Raw genomic sequence first — 10,550 nt, 5'->3', positions numbered from 1 at the left:
AGATGAAAAAACTAAAGCAATAAAGAATCATCCAATGTCAAATAGTATTAAAACTGCTCAAAGTTTTTTTTAGAAATAGTTAATTACTATCAAAGTTTTATCAAGAATTGCAGTGCGATTTCGAAACCTATAATCCAATATGTCTCAAAGAAATGTGAATGGGGTGAAATACAGTCAAACGCAGTAAATGAGCTAAAAAATTTGTTAAGTTCTGCGACAGTTCCGGTACCATTTGTTCCAGGTGATACTTACAGGTTGACAACAGATGCTAGTATTGTAGCTATTAGTGGTGTATTAGAACGTATGGTAAATGATAAATTAAAAAGCGTAATCGGGTACTATTTAAAAACTGTCTCCGATACACAGAGTAGATATGCGGTTGGTGAATTAGAATTATTGGCTATTATTTCGAATTTGGATCATTTTAGATATTATCTGCACGGGCACAGATTTATACTCCGTACAGATCCCATTTCCCTGCTTTCGTATCATAGTTTAAAGGAACCATCCAAACGTGTTGTTCGTTGGTTGGATTTCTTAGGAGAATTTGACTTTAAACTATAGTACATAAAAAGGTGGTAATAATGTCGTGGAAGACGCATTGAGTCGCCCAGCTGAGATCAATGTTATTAAACCAGCAAGATATGTGTCCAATTTCACAACTGGAGAGTATAACACCCACGGAATGGTTACCGGAATTATCTAAAGATCCCTGGTCTGCTGCTGTTTTGGTTCGGTTAGGTATTAATCCAGACATAAGTGATGAAAATAGAACTTTATTCCAGAAATATTTGAAGAAATTTAAGTTTGCAAAGAAAGGAATAGAGAGATACGTATTTGAATCAAATGTTTTGAAAAATATGAAGATAGAGTATGCGTTCCAATGTCACGAAAGAAAAGTCTTTTAGCTATGCTACAAGGTGGTCATTTCGGGGAAAATACAACGATAAACAAAAATATGTTGGTTGTATTACTGGCATTCTATGGCAGTAGATATTATGTGAAAAAAAGCCGTTTATAATGTCAGTTGATGGAAAGATATACCAAGATGAATATGATATTTGGTTATAGTGGATAATGGAGTGAGCCCATTCCATTACAATAAATAAATATCGTATCTCCCATGAAATAATAAATTTACTTTATTGATTTGACTTGTGTTATCACAGGATTTCCGTTTCTGAGTAAGTTTTACTATTGATGCTTATGGAACATCTAAATATACAATTAAAACTATTCTCAACGAATCATCCAAAAAGTGATGGCCAAATCAAAGCAACGAATAATATATTGTTAATGGTTTCAATGAGATAGTTTCCTCTCACAATTGGAGTTTGCAGTATTTTGCAAAGCTCATTACACCGTTTGAATACTAGTAATGTGTTTTCCTCAATGAAGTATAGATAGATACGAGTAATGTATTATCCTCTAGAAGTGAGTCAGTTGTTGAAATAACTTAGACCTTGAAAAACTATCTCGTTATTTACCTCCTATCTATTGTAAAAGAAAACATGGAACTCCAAGCTAATAATATAAAAAATACCCAATTATAAAATTGGCGATTTAGTATTGTTACATCATGGTATCTATGTTATCGAAGGAAGGTGTAGCAAGCCTATGTTTCTTTAAACTGGTTGAATTGCAAAAAAAACAAACGCAAAACAAACGCAAAACAAACGCAAAACAAACGCAGCACCTGTGAACTGGATCTGCCATTAAAGAGGGAGGAAAAAAAATTCAAATTTGATCTTGCAAATTTGATCTTGCAAATTTGAGTTTATCCCTCAAAACTATATTGGTTTACCCTCGATATAGACCAAAGGTTAGCCTCAATAAATTCAAATATACAGAGAGAGATTAATCTAGAGACAAGTTTAGTTGTCTTTTTATACTCATTTTATATGTTTTGAATAAAAAGAAAAAGGGAACAACTTCTTGCTTTAGTACAATTATCACTCCGAGATGACGTTAACTGTTTGTCGTTAGTGTTCCGAGACAATCAGAAAAGGAAGTGAGTTAAACTATACACATCTCAGATGTATAGAATGTGAAGCCATATATGTCACGTAGACAAAACTCCAAAAAAAAAATAGAAAGGATAAAGGATATAGGATAATGGTTATCTATATATATTAAGTTTTTTTTTTTTTTTTTTATAAAGTCTATGTATTAAATTACAAAAAAAAAAATTAAAGAGAATAAAAAAAATAATAAAATCAAACTTTTAAATAAAACGTAATAAAAAAAAATTCGTTAACAAAATTATAAAAGAATAATATCAAGACAATGTATATTAAACAAAGATATGTGGGGGGGGGGGGGGAAGGAGAAGTGATGAGGTGGAGAGAGATAGAGAAAGGAGAGAAAGGAGAGACAAAGTTAATACAAAAAAAATACTTGTAATTACATAAAAGGATTGATTGATTTTTAAAACACTAAACGAAACGATAACGGATTAAAAGGGGAGGAATATAAAGAGGAAAAGAAATGAATTTAAACAGGAAACGACATAAACAATAAGGGGGGGGGGAGTAGGAAAAAAACTTGCAAAGGGAAAAGAAACAGAGGGGAAAAAAAAAGACAATAACAATAAAACATAGATGTGTGTGTAGAATATGTATAAGTTTATAATAAAGGCTAAGGAAAAGCAAATCTATTGAAATAAACTTCGTTAGTATTTGTGGGGGCGTTTGTAGGCGGTGTGTTTGAGTTTGTTGAATTGGAATAAATATTTTTGTTATAAGTGGCAAAATTGTCCTGTAATGGAATATTAGTATTAAATTGTGGAGAAATGACAGTTGCGTCAGGGGAGGGCAACTGAGGAGTGTTTGTATTTGGATTGGAAAATAAATAATTTAAAGAGTTATTTCTCATGGGGAAAGATGAAGTGGAAGAGGAAGAGCTTGTCATGTAGTTGTCCAAGACGTAGGAGAATGAGTTTGCACGATCAAACGGTGGCTGTCTTTCGAATTGAGGTTGTTGCTTTTCAAACGAGTTTGATCTGTTGTGTTCTTGTTGTGAATCGTTCAAGGACCAAGAAATGTTGAGCTTGATGGAGTTTCCGATGGTAAGACCTTGCATGTTTTTGATAGCACAATCTGCATCCTTGAAATTCTCATAAACGATGATGGCAAAAGGATCCTGAAGGGAGGAGGAGGAGGAGGAGGAGGAGGAGGAGGAGGAGGCGGCGGCGGCGGCGGCAGCAGCAGCGGCGGCGGCGGAGGACGGGGTGGTGGTGGTGGAAGAGGAAGGGTTGTTTTGGATTGAAATGTGTAAAATCTTGCCGAATGGACTAAACATGGACAACAAGTGATATTCGTTCAAGTTTTGAAGTTTACCGGTGATGAATAGAGTGTTGTTGTTGTGAGTAGGGGTTGTGGACGGGGCAGCAGAGGGAGGAGCAGGGATCGAGGGAGTGTTGAGGATATTATTGACAGTTTTCATCAGCAGAGGTTGTAGTTGAGGGTGGGCATGCGCTTGTTGGGAGAGCTGTTGGGAGTGCTGTTGTGACTGCAATTGCAACTGCTGTTGCAATTGCAATTGCGCCTGTGTTCTTGCCTCATCTTGCAACAAATTATTGTTGATATTTGTTATGGAATTATTTCTCGGAGTTGCATAAGCGACGCGCAGAGGTCTACCATTGCACCAAATGCCATTCATCTCGATCAAGGCGTTTTTTCTCTCCAATTCATCGGTGAAGCGAATAAAGCCGAAACATCTGGAAGTGCCTGTTATAGGATCTGTCATGACTCTCACGGTCTTGACAGATTTGAATTTTTTCTGGAATAACGAGAGCAGATCGGCTTCTGTGACGAGAGGTGACAAGTCGCCCACAAAGAGAGAGAATTCGGGAGTTAAAGGGATGGACGAGTTGAGAGTGGCGCCAGAGGCCCAATTGAGTCTGAAATTTCGGTTGTTGTTAGGGTTTGTGTGGAGACTTATCGATGAGGAGTAGAAGTTGGGGATGGGCGAGGAGTTGAGCGAGAGAGCGAATTTGGCGTCTACTTGGTTGGCAAACTCTACAAAACAGTAGCCTGCATGGTGGAGCTGGGTGGTGTTTGGGTCGATGAAGGAGACGCCGTTGATGGAGATGCGGTCTGCAGAGCCGGTGCTGCCACTGGAGCTTGCACTGGCACCGGTGCTTGCACCAGTGCTTGCACTCGCACTCGCACTCGCACTCGCACTCGCACTCGCGCTGGCCACTGGCTCACCCTCCAGGCCATCGGTCGACGAGCACGGAATCAACAGGTTCTTCTTGGCCCTGATAAGCTTGACACTGACCGGCAGGTGGATCACGTGCCAGATCTTCTGGATGGTGAGCTCGTCGAAGTGTGGGTCGAGGTCGCCCATCCACAGCGTGCGCGGCGGCTCGGCCGAGGAGGAGACAGTGGTGGAGGGTGGATGTGGGATTTCCAGGGACATGGGCGTGGCGGTGATCGAGTGAGCAAGTCCAATGAGAGGCGGTGCTAATGGCGGAGGTTCTTGCTGAGCTGTTTATATAGTGCTGCGAGTGAGCGAAAGAGCGAAAGAGCGAAAGGGCGAAAGAGCGAAAGAGCGAACGGATCGATCCGGCATTAAAAGAGGGAAAAGCGGAGGGAAAAGCGGAGGAAAAAGAGACAGCAGACAGGGGACGAAAACGCCCCAGCGTCTCCGGGCACCACGTGCAGCAGGGCGCGGAGGCACGGGCGGACGGCGGAGGTGCACGGGCGCGCCAGCGGGGTGCACGGGGGGAGTGTGGGGTGCACGGCTGAGCCTGGCCATTGTGGCTGCGGCGTTGGCGTCAGGGTGGCAGATCTCGGCAGGAGATCTGCGGGTGGTTTGGGCCAGCCGTAGTGGGCCAGCCGTACAATGCCGGCCGTGCCATGGCAACAGGGAGCGATGGGTGTTGCTTCGGCGTGATGCAAAGCACAGTGCAGTCAAGAGGCTGCGCCGTTCGTGTTACCCCGCCGTTTCCCATCCGTTTCCCATCCCGTTCGTGGCGTTTTCCTCGATTTTTGCGCAAACGGAAATCGAAAAATGGCACCGGCACGTGACGCGACGCGACGCGAAATGACGCGGAAGGACGCTTCAGAAATAGCTCTTGTCTTGCTCTTGTCTTGCTCTCTCTATATATATACACACAAGGCGATGATGATGCCCTGCTATAGGCGCCGTCGACACGCACCATCGACACGCACCATCGACACGCGCCATCGACACGTGCCGCCAATATGGACCAGAGACGATTGCTCAAACTGCAACAGCGTCTTAGAGGCAGCAACAGACTACCCGATGCCGCCTCTCTTGCTACTTCCGCCAAAGTGACAAAACCCTCGCCCAAGCCGAACCTGTCCTTTACCAATGTCTTTGAGACTTCCGACTCTACACTCGATGTCACCATCGGCAGCAATACTACCATTGCTAGAAACACAACAGTGGATCCACAATACGAAGCAGCATTACCCAGCAAGCTGCTATCCAACGCCAGCCCTGCGCCCAGCGCCGGCGCTTTGCCCCCCGATTCGCCCCCCGATTCGCCTCCAGTATTGGCAACAAATTCTTCCCCCCCCTACATCGACCCAGATTTCAACATTCTTTTGACACCACCCACGGAAACTACATACAACTCCACCACATACAACTCCACCACATACAACTCCACCACACACAACTCCACCACACACAACACACCTGCTAATCCACCCGTGGAAAACAACCAACTCACTAGTTTCAATTTCAACCACTACTCTCTAAACCAACTAAACTCCTCCATCGTTTCCATCACCACCATCGACCTTCTAACCTCCATCTTCAAAAACATCTTCCACTCCAACCTAATCCCCAAAGCCACGGATGAATTCAACAATACCCGCCGCCACTCAACGTTATTACAAAAATTATTGCTCAAACTAGACGTCAAAATCTTTTCCGATTTCATATCAAAAGTTATACTCTCCGCAAACTTCTTGCTAGATCTCAACCTCTCGAACAACTTGATCGTTAAAAAGATCAAGCTTCTCCACAAGACAAAGGAGTATTTAAACAACGCCATCTGGGAAAAAAGATCTCTTTTAAATCAGTTGAAATTCACCTATTTCCAACTATCAACCAAAAATCATGATCCCACCCATTTATTGCAATTAAACCAATCAATAAAACACTTAAATCATTCAATATTAAACCCATCCGATCCATCCAATCAAATACCCCCGCAACATCACCCTCGCAGCTCCACCGCTCTAATCAATCTCATTAACCCCAACAATGGATTGTTACAAAAAATCAAAAATTTAAATATTCAATTGAAAAAAAACTTGCAAAATATTTCTTGAAATTATATAACCGCGTATACACATACATACATATATACCCTCACACATCAACCATATCATCATCTGCTTCATTTATCAATGCCATAATCATACCCCATAGATAAAAGAAAAACATAAACGCATAAAACGCTAATTTCAAAAAGCTCTCTCTTTTGTGCTTATTCAATGTCCTAAAGATTTCTGTTGCATCCAACAAATAGTTCCTACTGGATATTTTCTTAATATTATAAGCAAAAATTGGCAAATTAACTAGAAAGACAATCCAATGGCCAGTAAATAAAAACAATAATGTCAAAAACGCCTGCACACAGGCTTCTGGTAGGATTAACTTATTCACTTTAGAACATAGCTCAATAGGATTGATATAATCACTCTCCAAATCAGCGTATAATATTGTGAAATGAACTTGTCCGAATAGATCGATACAGTTCACCAACATACCAAAAACAAATAAAATAGCACCATGCATTATGAAGAGGGGACGAGCGGGACGAGCGGGACCAAGGAGATATCTAGTGGACGAATACTGTACAAATGTAAAAAAAAAAAAAAATCAAACTTTTAAAATCTAATTATGAAATGACGTCTTGTTTTTTTTTTTTTCCCGACGTATCAAAGATAAAGTGCAATACTTATTTAGCCAAACTAAGGTTTATGTGTATGATTTTGAATTACTTTTTTTTTAATATTACAATTTTATATTAACAAATAACCCTTGGTTTCAATATCTCGAAAAAGTTACAAGCTTGAATTTGAATTTTGAAAAACTTGAAATTTCAAACCAAAAAAAAAATAAATAAAACAAAAAAAAATAAAGAAAAAAAAAAATAAAGGAAAAACAACACAACACGGAAAAAAAAATAATGGGACGGAAAACAACACAACACGGAAAATAAAACAATAAAGGTTCCCCCCCCCTACTTTGTCTGTCCCCTTATAAAGAATTTAATCCAAATAAAAATCCCAATTCACGTGTTCCTAATTGGTTAATCGCCCTTATCTTATCTGCATCCATAGCTGCATCAACCATTTCCTTCTTTCTATTTTGTAATTCAACAATTCTATCTTCTACAGAATCCTTCACAAATAACCGATATACAAATACTTCTCTTGTTTGACTAATTCTATAACATCTATCTTGTGCTTGTTGTTCCACATAAGGATTCCAAAACGGATCTACAATAATTACATGATTAGCACACGTCAATGTTAACCCAGAATTACCAGCTCTCATTGAGATTAACAATATTCTCTTGTCAATTTTCTTATAAAACTCTGCAATAACATCTGATCTTCGTTGTGCATTCATAGATCCATTATACAACAAATATGACACTTTTAATTCCTTTTTAATAAAATGTTGTAATATATCAAAAAATGTAGTAAATTGAGAAAAAATTATAATTTTTTCATTATCTGAATTAGCAAATACTTTTTTAATAACATTTAAACATTGATTGATTTTAGCTGATGGTATTAATTTATCAAAATCCGGTACATATACATTCTTTAATCTTTCTCTTTGTCGACTCATCTCTTCTAAATATTCTCCATATAATTCTTCTTCAGATATTTGTTGATTCATAGATTGATCATATAATCGATATGAAATAATTTCTTGTTCATTAGTTAATTTTTGACAATATTTACAAGGTAAATATTGAATACCTTTTTCAATTGTTCTTGCTGTAGATGCATTGGAAGCTTCTTCAATAAATGAATCAATACATGAATCACATATAAGATGTCCACAACCTGATAAAATAGATGAAGATTCAGGATCCAATTGTTCAAGACACCATAGGCAAGACATAGATTCTAACGATTTTTCCACATTGTCTTTAGATTGATTACTCATTTTTTTAACACAATTATATAATCTTAACCAATCCTTTTTAAAATCTTTCCCATTAGCAACTTTTTTATCTTCCGATTTAGCTTCTCCAATCACTACCAACTCAGAATGACAACATGCTTGTCTTAATCGTAATAATAATGTTAATATACTAGAATAATTACCACGAGATTTTTGTTTTAACAATCTTTTTGCAATAGCTTTATTTTTATTTTCTAAGCTATCATAAAATATTTTTTCTTCATTTTGAAATTCAGTAATTTCAATATTAACATTTTTAGGTGGTAATTCTAAAATTGGTTCACCATCGATTTTATCATCTTTTGTTCTTCTTAACATTATAGCATTTAATAATAGACGAACTTTACCCATGGCATTTTGTTTATGAGTTTGATCATATTCAAAATTCCTTGTTACTTTTAAATATCTAGAGATATCATTTTGAAATTTCTCTTCTCGATTATATGGTGGAATTCTTAAAAATCGAATTAATGAATATAATTCATCCATATTATTCTGAATAGGTGTACCAGATAAAATCCATCTATATGTTGATAAAAGTGAACAACATCCTCTTGCACATTGAGTATTTTTATTTTTAATATTTTGACCTTCATCAAGAATAATCCTATAAAATATGGAATTATCACAAAAAAAGGGTGAGAAATATTCACCGCTTTCCTTTAATCTATTCATAGCTTTAAGTTCAGGTACAGGTGGCAATGCAGTCTTATCAGTAGCTAATTTAGTAGGATAATGTTTTTTAAATTCAATTGCTAAACTTTGATATGAGATTAAAACAGCATCATATTGAGCAAGATCTTCCCAAGTTTTCAATTTCGATTTAAATGAAGCTGAATATATAATAGAAGTAAAATTAGCTTCACTTGTAATTTTAGTACTAATTTCCCCCTGCCAAACACGTAGAACTGCCACAGGTGCAACAATTAAATTTGTCTTTCTATCTTCTTTGGTGGAACGATTAGCTAACATTAGGGCAATACCTTGAACAGTCTTACCAAGACCCATGTCATCAGCTAATAATCCACCTTTCTTACTAGAATCTTCAACGTTCAATAGCCAATGTAACCCCATTCTTTGATGTTTCAATAAGTTTACCGTCATTCCTTCAGGGGTTAGAGATTCACCTTCAATGCTATCTTCAGATTTTTTTAAGGTAGCTAACATTTCTCTGATAGCTTCTTGTTCATCTTGATCATGAACATTAGCCATTTTAAAAGTATTTTGATATTGTCTATTATATTGTTCTTGTTGAAAACGAGTTTCATTAACAAAACTAGTGCCATCATTTCCAGGTGGGAATATAGAGTCTGTTCTTTGATCAAAATTGTTAATTTCGTTAGGGAAATTGAAAATATCTATTTCATCTTTATCATCATCTATAATATCAGGATACATCGCATCTAATTGTTCTTTAGTTACTGGTATACCATAACGTTTTAAAATGTCATACAATTTGGTCATCTTTAAACCATAAGATTGTAATTTGATAACTGCTTTCCCACAAAATTTTTTAAATAAATCAGTAGGAGGTTTCCCTGAATCAATATTTTGCCTAAAATTTTCTAGAACACTTAATAAATCATAAATTTTCCATTTCTCGTCTTCTGTTCTTGTAGAGTTACGAATTAATGACCTTGCTAATTCAATACTTTTAAAATATTGCATTCTTCTATCTACGTTTATCATGGAACTATTTCGATAAATTATACCACAATCTTGAAGAAGCTCAAACACAAGAGGCATTTTAAACCCATTTGAAAATAAAATTTCTGCTGCTTCTCTACATTGATTTCGCAAATATGCTGGTAATTCTTCCTCATTTAAAAACCTCTTTCTATAACTTTCTAATGTTTCTAAATTCACAAATAAACCTTGTTTCACCAATTCAACTCTAGATTTATTGTTAGCTAGTAATCTTCTTGCTGTATCTATAGAAGTTTTAAATATAAGATTGTTTTCCTTTTTAACCTTTTCTATTTCAATAATTAATTGTCTTTTTTTACGATTACTACTACCAACATCTTTCTGTACTTGCAAATTATTTAATTTTTGAATATCTTTTGATAAAGAATTAAAGCTATCAAAACTAATAAGACCTTGATCCATTAAATCTTCTAATTTTCGTTTTTCTTTTATTAACTCCTGTCTCTCTGAAATAATAGTGTTTGTATTTCTATTTCGCTTTGCATATTGAAGTTTTGTATATATTTGCGTTAATGTCTGCTTATTGCTGTTTGAATATTTAGCCCATTCATTTTGAAGCCCATCTACACGCTTTTCTACATTTGATAATTTCCATCTTGTATTTTCCTTTTTTCTGTAAGAATTTAAGGTTATTGACAGCTTCATCTGCTAAGGTA

At 36.9% G+C, this 10,550-nt stretch overlaps 4 protein-coding genes across 4 annotated transcripts; 1 reads left to right on the top strand and 3 right to left on the bottom strand.

The window, feature by feature from the left end:
- Positions 1-2,637: 2,637 nt before the first annotated feature.
- On the bottom strand, positions 2,638-4,422 carry NGR1 (Ngr1p; the record flags this gene model as incomplete). Its single annotated transcript, XM_004178245.1, has 1 exon — positions 2,638-4,422. The coding sequence occupies one exon, from the start codon at positions 4,420-4,422 to the stop codon at positions 2,638-2,640; it is 1,785 nt and encodes a 594-aa protein (XP_004178293.1).
- A 788-nt stretch (positions 4,423-5,210) lies between these two features.
- Positions 5,211-6,311, top strand: AME1 (Ame1p; the record flags this gene model as incomplete). The annotated part of the gene is made up of 1 exon (XM_004178244.1): positions 5,211-6,311. The coding sequence occupies one exon, from the start codon at positions 5,211-5,213 to the stop codon at positions 6,309-6,311; it is 1,101 nt and encodes a 366-aa protein (XP_004178292.1).
- A 40-nt stretch (positions 6,312-6,351) lies between these two features.
- On the bottom strand, positions 6,352-6,780 carry ERV15 (Erv15p; the record flags this gene model as incomplete). Its single annotated transcript, XM_004178243.1, has 1 exon — positions 6,352-6,780. One exon carries the CDS (start codon positions 6,778-6,780, stop codon positions 6,352-6,354), a length of 429 nt encoding a protein of 142 aa, XP_004178291.1.
- A 465-nt stretch (positions 6,781-7,245) lies between these two features.
- ULS1 (translocase ULS1) lies at positions 7,246-10,539 on the bottom strand (the record flags this gene model as incomplete). The annotated part of the gene is made up of 1 exon (XM_004178242.1): positions 7,246-10,539. One exon carries the CDS (start codon positions 10,537-10,539, stop codon positions 7,246-7,248), a length of 3,294 nt encoding a protein of 1,097 aa, XP_004178290.1.
- Positions 10,540-10,550: the final 11 nt, after the last annotated feature.

Source organism: Henningerozyma blattae, chromosome 1, assembly GCF_000315915.1.
Source record: "Henningerozyma blattae CBS 6284 chromosome 1, complete genome".
Taxonomy (NCBI): domain Eukaryota; kingdom Fungi; phylum Ascomycota; class Saccharomycetes; order Saccharomycetales; family Saccharomycetaceae; genus Henningerozyma; species Henningerozyma blattae.
The sequence above is the reverse complement of the archived record's forward strand: the minus strand, read 5'-3'. Positions and strand labels throughout refer to the sequence as shown.